At 44.0% G+C, this 18,140-nt stretch overlaps 1 protein-coding gene and 1 long non-coding RNA gene across 4 annotated transcripts in view; one reads left to right on the top strand and one right to left on the bottom strand.

The window, feature by feature from the left end:
• LOC105932686 (protein diaphanous homolog 1) overlaps window positions 1-18,140 on the bottom strand; it is a 125,029-nt gene that overhangs the window by 13,060 nt on the left and 93,829 nt on the right. For all 3 annotated transcript variants that reach the window (XM_021321148.2, XM_036127039.1, XM_036127041.1), the window contains 9 exons: window positions 9,773-9,868; window positions 9,598-9,692; window positions 9,122-9,223; window positions 8,160-8,399; window positions 7,125-7,254; window positions 6,721-6,845; window positions 6,457-6,621; window positions 5,951-6,083; window positions 79-168 (listed from right to left, as the gene is read on the bottom strand). In XM_021321148.2, the coding sequence (XP_021176823.2) occupies window positions 79-168; window positions 5,951-6,083; window positions 6,457-6,621; window positions 6,721-6,845; window positions 7,125-7,254; window positions 8,160-8,399; window positions 9,122-9,223; window positions 9,598-9,692; window positions 9,773-9,868 (1,176 nt within the window). The remainder of the gene's footprint in view (window positions 1-78; window positions 169-5,950; window positions 6,084-6,456; window positions 6,622-6,720; window positions 6,846-7,124; window positions 7,255-8,159; window positions 8,400-9,121; window positions 9,224-9,597; window positions 9,693-9,772; window positions 9,869-18,140) is intronic.
• On the top strand, window positions 181-3,040 carry LOC118557303. Its single transcript, XR_004927787.1, has 2 exons — window positions 181-725; window positions 2,640-3,040. It is a non-coding gene; the product is annotated as an uncharacterized LOC118557303 (long non-coding RNA).

The following is an 18,140-nucleotide window of genomic DNA, read 5'->3' as shown; positions in this document are numbered from 1 at the left end:
AAACTTGAACCTCAAGTCAGACAGGAAGCTGGAAGGCCACCATGTTTTGTGAAGATCTACAGCTGTGAGTGTGTGTACCTGCTTGTCGAGGTCCTCTCTTCCTTCTGAAAGCAGCGCCTGACTGCAGCGCCTCCAACAGGCCATCCATGATACCAGTTTCATCACCCTCTGTAAGGAAAAGGAAATCAAAACATAATGTCAGCAAAGCATCAAAAAATGCTGGATAATATGAAGTGGATGTACATTTAAAGATCTCTTTATACCTCTCACACAAAGACACCACCCAGATCACAGCCTTAATGTCATAAATCAGTACCAGGTTCTGATCATATATTTTATCTTCTAAAAACAAAAGACTCAATTATCAGATTTTTTTTCCCCTTTTCTCATTTTTTAAACACAGACGTAAGAAGTGGATGATCTGATACTGGGTCATTTTGGCACATTAGCTACATTAACCCAGAAAGGCAGTGACCCAGTTAAGCTGTCACTGCTAAAAGCTGCATGGTGCACTTTCAAGACGCCATCGTATCAAAATATACAAAACCCCTATAAACTATGAAGACCCACCCGGTGGCCTGGATGTTAAATTAGTACTAAGTGGATATAAATCTTGAGTTTGTGACGCGCTCGCCTGTGCCCTCTGTGTTGGTGGGCTCCCTGTGTTTGTTTACATCCAGATTCTCGCCACAGCCTCAGTGTCTGAGGGCCATAAACGGACAAAGGTGTTTTTTTTTTTTTTTTTTCCCAGTGTCCTGTCTAGCACTATGGCAATAGGAATTGATATCTCAATGCCAGATGGAGCTCGACAGATTTTGCTTTTACAAGTGGAGCAAACAGCTTTCGCCATAGTGCTCCACTTGATTTATGCTTGTAAATAGCTTTATTATGATTCCTGCAAGGAGAATTTCAAATTATATGGACATGACAATGGGAGAGGAAATGGAAGAACAAAAAGTGAAAGAAAAGAAAAAAAAAAGAGTAGAGGTGAAAGAAAGAGGAGATAAAAGGAAGAGAATGATAAAATGTCCTCTGTCTGCTCCATCACCTGGAAAGAGACACAAAAAGAACAGCACAACCAACAGACATAAAGCAACAGATACACTCGAATAACACCTAGATGCCATTGCTAAATCATATATATTATTATGTAAGCTGACATGTGTAATGTGATATTTGAAAAAAGAAAGTGACACAACATAAATAAATAAATAAATAAATTATAAGATTACTGTATATAAGTGAACACTTAATACCTGGGACCCAGCACCTGTGGGAGATGTGAAAGTGCACTAGTTTAGGTGAAGATTATCCAGAAATAGCTTGATAGTGATTGTGGAGAACCAAAGACCCACCTTCCCCCGAGCACAGAGGCAGGCGTCAGGGGACCCGTAGCCCCGGACTCCCAAAGGGGTCCCTAAAGCAGGTCGCCCAGGAGGGGCCGACACAGGATATCTGCAACCCCCCCCCCCCCCCCCCCCCCAAGGAAGGAGCAGAGACGACCCCGAGGAAATCCCCCAGCCACCGCAATGCCGACGCCCTCAAGAGCCGCGGAGACGAGCCCGTGGGCTCCGCCGGCAGCCAGCCCCGCTGAAGTGGTCCCGGCCATGGGCCCTGAGGGCCAGAGGCCCCAGGGGCGCCCCGCCCCCGCGACGAGGGCCCCGGCCGCCCCCCGGGGGGCCAGGCCCCGCGAAGAGGCCGCCAGGAGCGGGCCGGCGCACGCCCGGGAACCCGCCCCAAACCCGAAGCCAACTAACGCGCCAGGGGGCCAAGGCGCCCGCCAACGAAGTGGAGGAGGGCAGGACGTGGGGGGATGGGCTCCGCACCTATCGGAGACTTGAGATGTTCTTGGGAGAGGGAGCGGACCACACCCATACCTGAAAAAAAAAAAACTCATTCACCCATTCCCTCCCTTGTGCCCCACTCGCCACACACAGAGAAAAAAAAAAAAAAAAAAAAAAAGACGCTGTACACACATTCCCACATAACACTCACATCCAACACTGACCAAAGGGGGGGGGGTCACCCCAAATCGACTATACGACTGCTTGTGCCCGACCCCCGGCCCCGGCCCCCGACCAGACGCCCCCCGGACCGGGCCCCCCCAAGAGGGCGGGCCAACACGACCCGCACGAGCCACCCGGCCAGAGCCCCCCCCTCCCCCTAAATACCTAATAAACCCACTCCCTCCCCCCACCTTACCCTTGCCATCCCTGCCCCCCGTCCCCTGGGGGGAGCGGAGGCATCAGCCCCAGACCTGGTAGGCCGCTGACTGCACACCGCAGCCCCCCGCCAAGACCCCGGACACAGTGGCCCGCACCTCCTCCAGGCCCCAGACTCGTTGCCTCCATCGGAGAACGGGGGTGTGCAGAAGACCCCGACCCTCCCTACGCCTGCTCAAATGTTGTGTTGTTGCATGTTGTTCTCAAGTGCGTTTAAAAACTGGGAGCGCCGAAGGGGATGCACGGCACAGCCCACCCCCCTTTCGGAAGGTAGCTGTTGCCAGCGCACCCCTTCCGTGTGACTGCCCAGAACCCTCAATGTCTAAGTGGGAGAGGAGGTGAAGGGAGCCGTCCGAGGTGAGGCCCACACAACATAAGCCCCCTCCCAGACGTCTTCCCCCTCCCAGACGGACAAAGGTGTTGCATAAAAGTGGGGCTGCCCACTCAGTGCTCCGGGGGCAGCAACCAGGGGCACAGCACAGCACACAGGCAGATGCTTTTAATTATGTCCATCTGAATCTGAATAGGGACAGAGGGGTCTGGAAAAAGGGGCAGTAGAGCAGAGGGTAAAAGGTTTACGGCGCCACCTTCCCCACCCCCAAACACAGAGCGCATGCCAAGCTCGCACAAACAGTGTTTAATCCTGCAGTAAGCCATGCAGCAGATGGTCTGTGGACTCGCCTGTCATGTCTGAGAAAGTCTCCCTCTCTCACACACACACATACACACACACACACACACACTCTCTGAGCCTTACATGGCTCGCATACACCCCTCAGTGTCCAAGGGCAGGAACTGCACAAACAGACCAGAAAAAAGGAAAAAAACAAACTGCAGTTTTCTTCTTCAGGGTAAACACATCTGGCATATTTCCACTTACACTAATCACATGGTTCGCTTAAAGCGGTCGTGGAGGCCCAGAGACACACAAACCTACTTGTGAAAACATACTGGAGGCAGTTCAGAGACCAAACAGTGAACAGGCGGTTTACTAGATATGCTTCTCTTGCTCCCAGGAAACACCCAACCAAACCTAAAAAAGATCTAAAGAGCCCTTGTTCTCCTCCAGTTGCACAGGAGACCTTGTTTTTGCAGTTGTAGCAGATACCATCTCTGTTAAACGAATCCACATGCAGTACTGGGAGTCCTCTAAACCAAAAAAAAAAAATAATAATAACTGTTCAGTCTGTTAGTAATAAAAAAAAAAGGGGGCAAGGTGTGAAAACTTTCCAGGGTTCAGACACATGTTGGAGATCATGTCCCACTACGGTAGTTACATTTCAGGGATAGTTTTTTTAACATGTAAAAAAAGTGTTTTTTTATTGAAAGCTGGAAAATGCTCTTTAATCATACGTGGCCAAATTAGACCAAGTTCAATTGTCTAACTGAATGCATTGAAAAGGGAGCCTCTCCCACATGAACAGCAGAGCAGGAAAACAAACAGAGAACCGACGCTTAAATCAACTAAGATGATAAGACGGATTAATTAGTGCAATAGCATTAGAGGGTGAGCTTCTGAAGCCGTCTATCTGGATCTGATCTGCTACAACACACACACACACACACACACACACACACACACACACACACACACACACACACACACACACACACACACCACAGCATCTTTTGTGGAGCAACGGCGCCTCTAGTGGATGTTCACACGGTCAGTGGGAGAACTGATGAGATCATTTACTCACAGGAGGAGAAACAGTAAAATAATGTTAATAAAAAATAACCCCTCTTTCGCTGTACCCCAGTGTGAGACTTGAGACAAACCAGGCTTATCCCGTTTCATCCCCTCATGCTTTTCTCCTCTCCTCATCTTAAACCTCTCTTCCACGAGGCGACAACGCAGCCTAATCTGCAGCAAAGCATCTGCTGGCCTACTCTGCTCCTTCCCCCTCCCCCAGGCGCCACGCTGCTGCTCTCCTCGCTCTATGTGTGGAGCACGAGCACTCCTACAGGCAGTTCCCATACCAGCATGTAAATCTGTTCCAGCCGCACAAGCACACACCCTCTATGCGAACACAGCCTCGAACAGCCTTAAACGGACACCACTGACACCAAGCTGTAACCCAAAGGTACAGCAGCTGCCGGGTTTAATCAGAGCAAACCTCACATATGAGGCACAGACTGTGAACGTGAACCTTTGGGTGTGGCATCAAACTCCTCACCCTGCTCCGTACCTTAAACCCAGGAACGCTGATTTTTTTCCACAGACAGCCAGTCCAGTTTAAGTATGTGAGGAGTTATGACCTTCACCGATTCCCTGGAGAAGGAGCCGTTCACAGCAACATACGGTAACTATCATCACGTGTTTAAACGTGTGCATGCCGAGTGACTGGCACAGGAATGACAAGGCCACAGACTGCAAACACACACTGACCTTTCCAGGGTTAAACTGGCATCTGGCATTTACACAGACACACACAAAAAAAAAAAAAAAAAAAAAAAAAAAAAAAGATGAAAGCACTCAGTGAATTCATGAGATAGTGATGGCATGTGAGAGGACACCAGACAGGAGGAAGAGCTGGAAGCAGAGACATGTCAGAGTGTTAAAGGCCAGCAGCTGAAGGGAGACTTTGCTCAGCAGCATTTCACTGTGAGGGTAATAAATGCAAAACAAAGAGCAGGTGCGCAGACATCAGATTGATTTGTGTACGGTTGAATTCAAATAAGGGGTGTTGAATGACGCCAGACTGCCGGGGCAGTCAAATGTGCCACCTGTATGTAAATCATCCCACAAACACACTTGTGCTTATCTCTGAAGTGCTATTGTGTTCCTATTGTGAGCCCCTCCAGAGGTTCAGCATGAAATTTAATCACCTTCGGCTACAAAGGCTTCAAACTTTTCAACATGGATACAAAATACACCAAGTAGTGCTTCTGGGTTGTTGTTTTTTTTCCCCTATTTAAAGCTCCCTTTACAGGATGGAAAAGAGGGAGAAAAGCAAAACAAGTAGGAGTGACTGAAAGAAAAAAAAAGAAAAGACTGTTGAGTAAAGGCCATAAAAGAAACTTTTATGGATCTACAAACAAAAGAAAAACCACATGTTTTAGCCAACAGTGTTTTTTTCAGCACATGGGGCAAAACAAAAAACAGAGTCACCAGATGAAATGCACTGAGGCTGTAGAAAAGCTTGACCCCAGAACGGCTCCAGAGAACCCGAAAGCAGCCCGACAGAGGAGGAACGCACTAAAAGTAGGTCAGTCTGAAAGAGGGGGAAAAGTCTGTGCATAAAATGTGTCTGCAAGGCAGGATTTGAGTGTTTACTCTGTTCATGCAGCGATGACAGAGTGGTGGTATGCGTTAAAGCTCAGAGCGTTTTCAGCATCAAATAGAAGACTGGAAATCTGCATTTGCTGATAAAGAGATTTAAGTTTTTTTTTCCTCCTCTACTTTTCTTTCATTAAAGAAAATCCCCCAAACTTCAGAGGCGTTATAAAGGGGTTAAGCTGCTACTTGTTTCCGCCTCTGTGTCCTCGCTTTATCTGAAGCTTCATTGTTAGTCGCTTCAAAACAAGTCATCAACATTAGATTAACTCTGGTCTATAAATACTGACGGCCACATCATTCCCCCTCTCACAAACATATTACACACAAGTGTGGAGTCTGACTGCCCCCAACTGGAATGGGAGAGAAATACAAAGTGAGGGATGTGGAAGATGTGCATCTGCTTCAGTCACACACACAGGTAAAAACAAAAGGAGTCTGCAAACGTGACCTGCGTCCATGTTGGGAAGCTGGCTTCTCTTTTGCTTCTCCTCCTTCTCTTTCTCAGCTTTTTCTCTAGCCAGCTTGGCCCTCTTGATCTTCTCCTCGGCTTCCTTCCTCTTCTGGTTCTCGGTCACCGCTTGCTGCAGGAGGAAGAAAGACAAAAGATGGCAAATCTCAAATAAGACAAATAAGAAAAGGAAGGAAGGAAGGATCTTAAGAATCTCAATAAGGGATCTGGATGGGTGTGAGGTGCAAACAAAACATCAAATGCAGACACTGTTAGTTACAACATACAACAGGTAAAACAAGTTAAACCGTCCCAGTGGCAAATTTACCCTAAAAACCACGAACAAACATGACTGTGGTCTGCTTCTTTATTACAGTGCAACATTTACCCTCCATCTAGCACATATTTCATCAAATTATATTCACCAAACCCCATATTTGCACATTGTTAGCACAAGATTTCTTTCTTTAAACTAAAACTACCGGGTTTATTTTACAAGCACGCACCTGGAACATGTTTTTGAAGTTGCTGAGGTCTCCGAAGAACTCCTCCACGGAGATTTTCCTCGGGTCAAAGACAAAGTATTCGCCCAGGTCGGCATATTGCTTCTCCATGTTTTTATGCAACATGTCCAGCTTCTCGTACTGTTCTTGTGCATGGCTCACGAAACTGTGAAAACAAGCTGTTAAGGTACAAAGAACCCACGTGACGGACAGTCAGTGTTTGAAATAACACCGGTTTTCTATTAGATAGCACATTTAAAAGGATATAGACATCTTTTCCACAAACTGGTCGTTTTCATTTTGAGCGGGAGGGAACGTTTCCAGATCTTTCTGCAAGTTTTTGATCTGACGCCCCATCAGCTCCAAATTCTTCTGAATCGTCTCTGCAGAAACTGCATGGAAGAGAAAATAGTTAAGACTGCTTTGTAACCACATGTCAGACAGATAATACAACATTAATACATGACTACCTAAGATTTACGTATGCACATGATTCTCATACGTTTCTGATTGTGGATGTATAGCTGATATTTATATTTAATTTAGCATTTAAAGGTTAAAGAGTTTTTATATACATACATATACACAGTTAAATGTATAGTTAAAAGCAGGTGCAGTGGATAGATAATTGGTTAAGGTGGATGAGATTAAAGAAGAAATATCCTAGATACCTCTGCTGGCCTTTTCCACATGAATGAGCTCTTTGGGAAAGTCCATGATTTCAGCATGCTGCTCCTGGCACACCTCAGCAAGAAAATGGAGCAGCGTCTGCTTCAGATCCGTCGACTTGGTGTCACGCAGCTAGTGGAAAGCAGGATTTCATTTTAAACAGGACCTCAGGGGGACAAACAGCAGATGTCTGCATGTTTTCTGTTTCTCCAAGTCTGACCATGAGTGTTAGGGTTGAAGTGATGCAGGTGGTGACCAACCAGATTATAAATGGCCTAAACTAAATGACCATCAAGAAAGAATAAACGTTAAATACCTACTGCCACTATCCATAAACTAGTTCTGTGTAGCGTTATTTTGGCGGATAAAGCAGATTAGCAGCAACAGCCTTAATATTTCAGGGACTTGTTAGGACAAAACCTCCAACTCTGAAAGTGCTGGACTTAAGTATTCATACCCCAAAAACTTGCATTTCATTGTGTTGCATTACAAACACAATTAATTGTATTGTCTGATGGATTTTATATTATAGTCTGACACAAACAAGTGCAAAATGTTGCAATGGAAGACTACTGGGTTTTTAAAACTTCTTGGGGACCCCTGCAGACTGCCACTGTGGGTTCCTGACCAAGACCCTCAGCCCCAGACTGTTCCCTGGGCGCTTTAAGAGCTGCCCACTGCTCCCTAAGGGATGGGTTATATGCAGTTGACAAATTTCGTTGGAATGTACAATTGCAATGTCAAAGATTTCTTTTTTCTTTATAGTAAAATATGGGTTCTACAAAGTACGGAGTATAAATTTATTATAAACTTTTCTGATTTATATCTGTAAAGAAAGATAATTTCAGAGTTGAAACCAATCTGTGTTGGACTATTACAACAAAAAGAAAACGCACTGAGGCTTGTGGTAGGAATGTGGAGACAAAAAAGGCCATCAACAGCTTTGCAAAGCCCTGTATGCAAAAACACAATCTTCACATCATTGATCTCTGCATCAGCCGTCTTGAGAATACGTATTCATTTTGTGTATGCTTCACCTTGCACAGGTAGGATATGGAGAAGCCGAACGCAGATCCATTTCTGGACCCAGCGTTCATGTAGTTCCCAACTAGGAGGATGATCTGCAGCAGCTGGGCGAACTTTTCGCTTTTCCTGAGCTCCTCACAGGCGGCTGTCACGGCCACCACATCTGGCTTGATGTTGTTCAGCTGCTCCTCAAACTGCAGCCGGAACTGGATGGCCTGAAGCCGCGGCATCAGTCGCTTCACACCGGACATCTGGAGAAACCAGAGTATGGAGGATTAGCAGGCCGTTCGTTAGGTGGCGTTTGTCAGTGTGTGTTAACACAGATGTGAACAAGTAGAGGAGATTTTAACAGCACTATTCTTCTTTGGGAGTGTGAGCATATTTTGGACTCGATACCCTGGCCGTGGTACAGCAATCTCAGTGTTTAAAAATCTCACTTGATCACAAACCAACATGCCTGCCATGTTTGGCCTTAGTCATCCCACATCATCTAGGAAATGAAACAAGTAGGGCCAGAACATCTGGGTGGTTAAACCATTTGCTATGAAGGCAGTTTACCAAAGCAATAACAGCTTTATATAAAATACATAAGTTCTGTAAGTGGAGACCTTCTGCTGTAATCTGGAAAACAAGCGCAGCCTTTCCTCATATTATTTATATCTTCATCAAAGATCGGTGGTTATAATAAGGATGGTTTTGAACATTTTGTCCATGAACGTAGAAATATAGACCAACTTCTCTTAAATACAAGGTCCAGTTTAAAGAAGAGCTGCACAATATTCGAAAAACAACTAGCAACAGTATTGCAACGTTGACACCACATTTTTCCTCAAGTCAGAAACAGGGGGCTCGAAACCTCAACCTCATTTTCTATATTGAATTGTAACTTTAATCTACTTGGGGCAAAATAACGATCATATTTAATACAATTTTTCCATCTTGAGTTTTATTTTATGCATTTATGATTTCTTACCACTACTCCAAATTGCTCAGCTTCGGCCAGATCGTCGTATTCATCCTTCATCTCTGCAAGAACGTTGAGCTGCTCTGGACCCGGGAGCTGTTTTATCAGGTTCTGTGATACAAAGAATAAATTTAAGATCATATTCATGTCGCTTCTTCACCAACTGACTTGAAACAAAGACTGGCACATGGAAAAATGATAAATTCATTCAGTAAATGTATAGATTATGGGCTTCAACCCAACATACCTTTATATAACATTTTTAAAAGACATGGCCACTGATTGGAGGTTCTTCAGCATAAGTACCATTATAGTTTATATTTGCACGTACAATAAAAAAGAGAAAAGTTACTCTATTGATTAAGCTATATTAAGATTAAAGTATAAAAGATCTATGAACACTACAATAAAACATAACCTAATTTACTCCTTCACATACTAAGACAGAAACCAAAGCGCATGTCTGGTCGGCCTGATCTTCGTACCTGAACCAGGGACTCGGTGAGAACCTTCTCGTTGACTTGCAAGACGGCATTCTTGATATCTTCGTAAGGCATGCGGAATGATCCCAGAAAGATTGCTGCATAAAAAAGAAATATTGCCATGTGAATATACTTCAAGATTTTTCGCTTTAATCCTTTCTGTATAAGACGGACTTACAGAGGTTTTGTGAAGACTTTGAATCGAGAACCTTTAGCTCCTTCACCTTCTTCTTCTGTGGCTGTTTTTCCTCTCCGCCGACGTGGTCCTTCTTAACTGGAGACGACAACAGGAGGAAAAGAAGATGGCATTTAAACCCTCTTATTCATGCAAGAAGACTGTTGAGCTTCAATTAGTGTGTACATCTTGCTGAACAGAGGAAAACGGGTAGATCAGAGGGATAGAGGGCCTGTGTGATGCATATAAAAAGTGACAGGCTTGGCACGGCCTTTTGCCGTTTTCACTCTCTTCCAACTGTACGATGTCACAGAGGTGTCGGGTTTGTGTTTGAGGAGCCGCGGGTAACACTAAACCAACATGAAATGGCTTAAAAACAGGAGGGAACGTCTCTGTCTGCTGAGCGTGGGCTTTTTAAACGTGGCCAGACAGCTGTTTACTGTGGGGCATTTAGAGATTGCATTAAACTTATGCATCTGCACGCGCACACAGAGAGGAGAACCTTTAGATTAATGGGCCCTGACAAGGTCAGCGTTGTGACTGTAAGGATGTGTCAGAGTGGGTGGTGGATATGAACTGGAGGAGAATTAGTAGTGAAAGATGAACAGTCACGTGGGCTTTGGTCATATAACAGCTTGCTGCTGTTTCCAGGCACATTAGGTCTAAGGTCAGCAGAGTTGTGGATGTCACAGCTGTCCTGCTGTTCCTGTCAGAAAATATTCAATCAATCACTGCTGATTAATTTAAGATCGATGTCACAAAGCTGACAATGCTTTAAAAGTTTAAAGACTAAAAGTATTAACTTTTGAGCCACCTGCACAGGTTCTTAACCTCTTATTTTCTAATAATAAACGAGTGGCTGACCTTGTACATTTGCTTTTCAGTTTATATCTAAATGCGAGACTCAGACTTTACGTGGCCTTCTCCTTGGATTATCTTTGGAAAGAAGAGATAACATAACAGAAGGACAGTTTGTTTTTCCACTACATCAACAATGAATGGATATGTGGTCGATAATGATGTGAAAATATGCATTTAAAGAGCGCGTTCATGACTGGTAACCTTTTTCCCCCCTTAGAGAGTTTTGAAGGTTGTTATTTCACAAGACAAACATGAACTAAGTAAAGACAGTTTTCCTTCAAATGCAAGAGCTTGGTGCCTGCTCTGTGTATGCTGGCTAAATTTAATCTGTGATGCACACCCATTTGTCTCCAAGGGAACCCAAAAGTAATAATCTACGCCTGTCCCTGTGTATTAAAGCTGACTAAAAGGTTCTTCTTAGCACTTTAAACTTGCTACCAACTGAAGACTAAAAACCCAACCATTAAAACTCAAATCATGCGATGCTTTTCAGTTTGCACAAGGGTTGCGTAGCAAAGCTATTCATATACTGCACATCAAGGCCATGCAGAGGGTGAATACATGGCCCGTGAAATATGAAATCCAACCAAATATATTCTCTGATAGTGATATATTGATTAAGGCTCCAGGTTGATTTGTAGAGACAACAGTGACAAATTACAGCTTTATTCACTCTGTCACTTCCCAACTTTGCTCTCTGGCCGACCTACAGGAGAGAAACGCTTTCTCATTGAACCGTGCTTAAGATTCCAGATTTTAACAGACGGATAGCAACTTTGTTGTGTGATAAAAGTGGCTGCAATTAATCCTAAAAGGACTCTTCCAGTCAAACTAATTTATCTTTCTGACAACTAAAGCAGGATGTTTAAATGAGAGCATATTTTTGGGGATTTCGGCTTACTTTAATATTTTAGACCAACAAAGAGAACAGGAGATGAATAAACAGATATTCGGCTCTAAATGGTAGATGACATAATTTACTTTTTAAATGGACCTATGAACCATTTCATGATGGGACTGAATATAGCCCAGGATATTTAGGTGCAAACTGTGATTGTAAACTTACTTTTAACTTGTGTAAACTGAACGTAGAGCTAGTTCTTAAGGGTGAACTTGTCAGTCAGTCCACATTTGTCTCCAGTTTGGTGCTTCTACAACCAGGTAAAAACCTACTAATCCTGATTAATTCTTCCAACTTTTTTTTACAGAAGTCAAGAAATAAAACAGACAAACCTGTTTCAGACTGTTTCATTACCCAACTTAAGCACCCATCCTGCTTTTGCCCAGCCTATATGCATTCATTTCGTTACTGTCATGGTTCTTAGTGTGTTGAAGGGGCCCGATTCCAACAGAAGAAGTGTCAGGCCTCACCACACAGCCAGATAAGTACCGCAGCACAACAACTCGTCCATTCATCCACTGATCCGTCCACCAGTCCGGTCAAAGAGCGCTCTGTCTCCATCAGAGCACAACAGTCTATTAATTGCCAACGCTCCTAATGAGGAGACCATATCCTCATTTAGACACCAGAGAGGGGTCCGGCAGCAGCTTCAACTTTTTGAAACTCATCTCACAAAAACTTTTTAAATATTTTTTTTTACTGCTTCAATATATTTGGGACTATGGAAACATAAGTGTCTGTGTGTGTATGGTTACAACTATTGTGTGACTAACACTGCTCACCGCCCCTGCAGTGCTGGGAAACGAGACAGGAAGCCGGCCAAAAGAGACACGCAGGACGGGAAAATCCACACATCAGTGAGGAAAAAACACCTTTGCACAAACACGTAATCACAGCAGGCCACAGCAGCACGGTTACAAGGAAAGGCAGTGATGATTTCAACCTAAACATGTCCACAATAACACATTGTTTAAAAAAAAAAAAAAAAAAAAAAAAAAGCACTTCTGAAGACAATACTGGGAGAATTTACAACAGATATACGTTTCAGAAAATGTAGAAGAAAGGGACACACTGCAGCCCAGATTTAGGACAGCACATAATCTCTGAGCAGGACTGGTGACCTGCTGGAAGCACCGTGTCAGTGGGTCGGCGTGCGTGTGCCGGAGAGACACAGACCCAGAACGGATGCTTATGTGTTGATGCACAGAGCTCTAGCCGCGGCTGCGATTCAGCCAATAGAACCAGTCTGAGCCGTGTTGACATCACAGCTGATTCATAAAATGGGGTCTTAGTGTGCAGACTGTAAAATGGCTGCTCTGTGCTTCCCACATGTACACCCGCTTTCCATTTATGAGCCGATGGCACCTCTGGCGGCGGCAACGGCGCGCTGCATCCTGTTACACCAAGTCACGGTGGGGGAGGGAAGGGGAGATGACTGAGGCAGAACACATGTCTGGCCAGACACACACACACACACACACACACACACACACACACACACACGTATCCCAGCACATGCGAAAACACTCGTGCTGCGATCATAAGATGGAGATGTTTTAATTTGTTTGTGGTCCGTTTTGTTTCATGATCAACAAAAAGACCAGTTTTCTTTTATTATTGTGAAAACAATCCAACATCCCTTTAACAGAGGCAGACATGCAATCCTCTTTTCCTGGAACACCCCCATGCACACCCCCGCCGACAGCTGCTTGGCACCGCGTGTGTGTGTGTGTATATGTGTGTGTGTGTGTGTGTGTGTGTGTCTCTTCGGACCAGAAATTCTTCCATTGCTGACATCTGCTTTTAATTAAGCGGAGAAGCCAAAAAAAGGCAGAAAGTTGGAAGCAGAGAGGAAAAAAAAGGGGGGGGGGGGGGTTAACAGAATCACGAGGAGCCAAGTCATGATGAGTTTTTCTTTTTTTTTGTTAATATGTTACAAAGTATCAGTGTGTCTGTGTTTTGTGTGTCTGTCTGCACAAAGAGGAGTCTGTTTATCAGTCAGTGAGCTCAGAGTGTGTCCATCTCCCTTTTCCATTCTCATTCCCCCACTCCTTAAAAGGAGAAAATGTGGGGCAGAGAGGAAGATGTGCAGTCGGGCTTAGTTGAAGCAACATGAAAGAAAAAAAAAAGTATAGAAAGAAAAGGAGGGGTAGAAACGGAGACAAAGAAATTTAAAAAGAGCATAAAACGCTTTCATATCTGGCCAAGCTGAACCAGAAACAGGCACTCAAAGAAAAGTTTCATCCCTCTTTCAGAAAGCAAAGCCTGTTCTCTTCACTATGGCTTTTTCAGCCTTTTCATGCACCCTATTCATCCTTTCATCACCACTCCCTGTTTGTCCAATCCCTGTGGTTTATTTTTAACCCACTAAAAGCTTGCAGATGATGTGTTTCATTGTATATTTGTGGCATCTGAGACATTTTGCATGGGCCCCCTTGTGGCAAAGATGGGAGAAAAACCCTCACTTTAACTTTATATAACTCTAAACTAACTTTTTCCACTCTGCATTCCAGCACTGGAGACTGTCTAAACAGAAACTGAGAAGAGGAGGGAGTTTAGTTTAAGATGAATATCCCTGTGCTGAAAAATTCTTTGGAAGAAAAAAAAAAAAAAAAAAAGCTTCTGAATGGGATCCAGAGTAAAAAACAACATGCATAGACAGAAGCTTAGTTTTTTTAAAGGACAACTTTAAAAAGAACTTCACATGGTTTTGGTTTAGATCTGTAAGAGTACTAACCTATTAAAAGTGAGAGGAAAGAAAGAAAGAAAAAGATGCAAAATAAGGGGGGGGGGAGAAGCTGTTCTTTGGGTAAACTATGGCAGACGGAGAGCCAGCTGTTGCTCTAGTCCCTTTAAACTTTAAATGTCCATTCTGTCACTCTATACAGGAGTGTTGGTGTCGCCGTGTAAGAGTTTGACAGGAGAAGAATAAAAAGGGGTTTCCAGGGTAACCTCAAGGCTGAAAGAGCCCCTTCATCCTGTTTTTCCACTGTGAAAGGAAACGAGGAGAAAAGATTCCCGGCAGTGTGTGCGTGCGTGCACGTGTCCGCGGGCACGCCATTGTGTGAAAAGGACCAGATGGCAGGGTGCGGCAGCGGGGAGGGGGGACGGGGCAGGATGTGGGCGGGCCAGGGCGCAGGGGGAGGGCATAGGGGAGGGGCTAAGACCGTGCTCACTTGCGCTCCCCTGGTGCATGAAAAACGCAACTGCAGTTGCATTTTGACCATTTCATATATATTTTTAATTAAAGTAACTAAAAACGGGGAAATAATTTTTTTTTAGTGTCTGGAAAAACTACATTAATTCTAACTGGCAGACTGGACATGGTGGATGGGACAAAAACCTTTACTGCAAACAAAGAAAACAAAACTAAAATGACCAAAACAATCTTTTCCTATTACTTTATGCTTTTTTTTTTACCTGCTACAAACTATAACAATAAAAAAAATTCTTAAAGTTAAAGATAACTTACAAATATGAACAATTATTTAAATACATTCTGTTGGTGTAAGACCATTCTTTAAAAAAAAATAAAGAAAACAAATATATTTAGTTCTAAATTTATTTAATAGAATAATTATGATTATACCCTTCCTATAATGATACTACTAACCTGGAACAAAGATCAGAAATCATTTAAATATTTTTGCTGGTATTTGAATTAAATTTAAATGGTTAAAAAAAATAAAAAAAATTATACAAAAAACAAACCAATAATAAAAACAATTAACGTTAAACTATAGCTGTAAAAAGGAAACTGAGTTGTTTCATGATGTTTCATAGATATTTGCAGCTTCCTCCATCTATATAAAAAAAGAACAGAATCTTTTTCCAGGCAATATTTAATCTTTTTTTCCTAGAAATGATAGAACAGGGCAGAATAAAGTGTGAGCTTCAGCTTGAGACCATATTTTATGTGTGGAGTCACAGTGCCCTCTAGTGGCCATATTGTTAAACTGCTGCTGAATAACCAAAAGCAGACAAACCTCTACACATACAGTTAACTAGGGGGGAAAAAGAAAGGAAAAAGTTAAAATAAAAAAGGTGTTTGTGCAGAGGTGATGCTGGAGGCTGTCCAAAGGCGCATGATTCGGTCAACTGGTCAGTGTTTGTATGGATGCGAGACAGTTAGCGTTGTTCTCCCAGGGTCAATATGACCTCTCTGTGCTCTTTTGGCCATGAAGGTCTTTGGCGATGACGCACACATGGCACGTAGCAGCATCACTGATGAGACACACAAACTTGCACACAGAGTATGCCACCCGCATAACTGATAAGGCACACCACGGTTGACACATCGACGGAGGACTACCTTGAACTTGAATTTGCACTTGCTGAAACCACACAAACAGCCAATAAATCCCCAAAGCAAATAACAGAAGATACAGAGCCCTCCCCGGTGCGTGCGCGCACTCACACACGCACACAACACAGAGGGAGAGGTGAGCCGCTATGGTGTGCTTATTAAATCAGTCCTATATCAGCCAGTCTCCTTGGGACATCAGAAAAGATTTACTACAGCAATTACACTAGCTAATTACAAGGAGGAGAAAGGGGGAGTGTGGGAGAGCTACCGAGTGTAGAGAGGAGAAGAAAATCAAATCAAAAGGAGCAAGAGCAAATAAAGGTGTGAAAACTGAGGCCGAGACAAAGCAAATAAAAGGGGGAAGAAGTTTAAAGGACGAATATGATGAGGAAGTCACCTTGAAGCCACCTGCAACACCGGGAGCCTTTATGCCGTCCAGACAAACGACAACAAGAACACAAAGGCTCATTGTTCAGACTCCCAAACAGTTGTGAGTGAGTGACTCAGAGTGTGTCTTTCTGCGGCGCTATGGTGTTTGTTATTCAAAGTGTGAATGCCCTTGATGCTGCACTGGCCTTCACAGCACAGTGCTCCCTCTATGGAGAGCGGAGCGAAGTGCGTTATGAGCCAGGCTCTCTGGAAACCTGGGTATCAATCAGGTCGGGGCCTTGTTCCTCAACTTGCTCATACCCTGTTTGACCAATGACATCTTTCAAAGAGTTATGCATGAACGCCTGAAGGTCACTTATACCGGCTGTAAAAGGAAAGAAAGAAGGACGGTGTCTCTGTGTAGGGGGCTCAAATTCTCCTAAGTCACAGAGCTCAGGCTTAGGAAGCGCAGCTAAACGCCCCTCAATGCCTTGGCCAGCTACCTTACCAGCATTTCCTTACCAGCAACACGTGCTGCCCATCCCGACTGCTGCTGCTGCTGCTGCTATGATACATGCACAACCACGGCGTCTCATTTGCATGAGCAGAGAAGTAGAAATGAAAACTTAAAAATTGGGTTTCCGTCTCAATTAAAAAGTTAGACGAACTCCAACGCTCGTGCACCCCAGGAGGCACATTTGCCCTGGGCAAAGAGGATTAGGTACAGCACTCCTGTCAGCTCTCAAATATTCATTATTACCTTATGGAAAGATAGCAAGAGTGAGTGGGAATGAGAAGAAGTAAGGGAGAAGAGGAGGGAGGGGAGGGATGAATACATGACAGAGACACTTTATGAATACAAGCAGAGCCGACTTATGGAAAGCAATATAGATGAAAGGAGGACAGAGAAAAAAACGGAGGTCTGCATGGGCTCATGCCACGGAGGACACTCTTCCCGTTAATCCCTCAGTTTCCATCCTCTCGTCTGCAGCCGGCCATCCTTTCTCGTCTTTATCTCTGCCTCAGTGACGAGGACAAAGAAAAGCACTCAATCATCTGCCCACCCCTCTTCCCTTTCTCCCGGTCCCTCCAGGCAAAGCTCACAGGCCTGATTAGCAATTGTGACTGGACCGCATGGTGGAGAGGACCGTGCACATGGGCACAAATTTGTGTACCGACACACAATTGTGACAAGCAGGAGAACAAGGGCCAGTTTTGCTAGGTCTGATTATCCCTTGAGCGAGACACAGTCAGGGGAGTGTGTGTATGGGGAAGGGGTGGGGGAGGCAGGAGGAAGGGGGGAAATTTGCCATTTTTAATGTCAGTCATCACCCGCAGGACTCGCACATACAGAGACAAGAGTGTCTGTCTGGAGGCAGAAAGATTGAGCCGTTTCTGGTGCTTGCCGTTAAGTTTTTTTTTTTTTTTTCCTCCCCTTCTTCATCTCTGGGAACATTAATATAATGAGGCTAAGGAAATGAGAGGAGTTACAAAAAAATGAAAAAGACAAAAAAAGATGTGAATAAATGATAAGTACCCATGTCGAGAAATTGCAGAGGAGGCAGAGCTGAAAGAGAGGCGAAGAAAAGGAGGAGAATAAAAGGTGAGGTTACACAGTCAGTTTAATAGCAATAAAAGGAAAAGCAATTAGAGTTTAAGGAGGACTGACACAATTATCTTGATCAATATAGAGAGAAATGACTCGACACGCATATAGCCGACAAGTTTCAGACCTTTCGCATTTTGGGCACTGCTTTTTAAATTTCAGCAGATTCATCTTCAGTTTGGGCCAATATTCGCCTTTAAATAATGTGGTGTTTTTGTGAAAGTTTGCTAATTAAATCAAACGTCCATATTTACACAGAGAGTCACTTGAAAGATGCACTTCTGGTGTACGTGCCTCTTAAGGGTTTGTGAATTTCGGTCCCTACACG

The sequence above is a fragment of the Fundulus heteroclitus genome, chromosome 23 (assembly GCF_011125445.2).
Source record: "Fundulus heteroclitus isolate FHET01 chromosome 23, MU-UCD_Fhet_4.1, whole genome shotgun sequence".
In the NCBI taxonomy this organism is placed as follows: Eukaryota; Metazoa; Chordata; class Actinopteri; order Cyprinodontiformes; family Fundulidae; genus Fundulus; species Fundulus heteroclitus.
The sequence above is the reverse complement of the archived record's forward strand: the minus strand, read 5'-3'. Positions and strand labels throughout refer to the sequence as shown.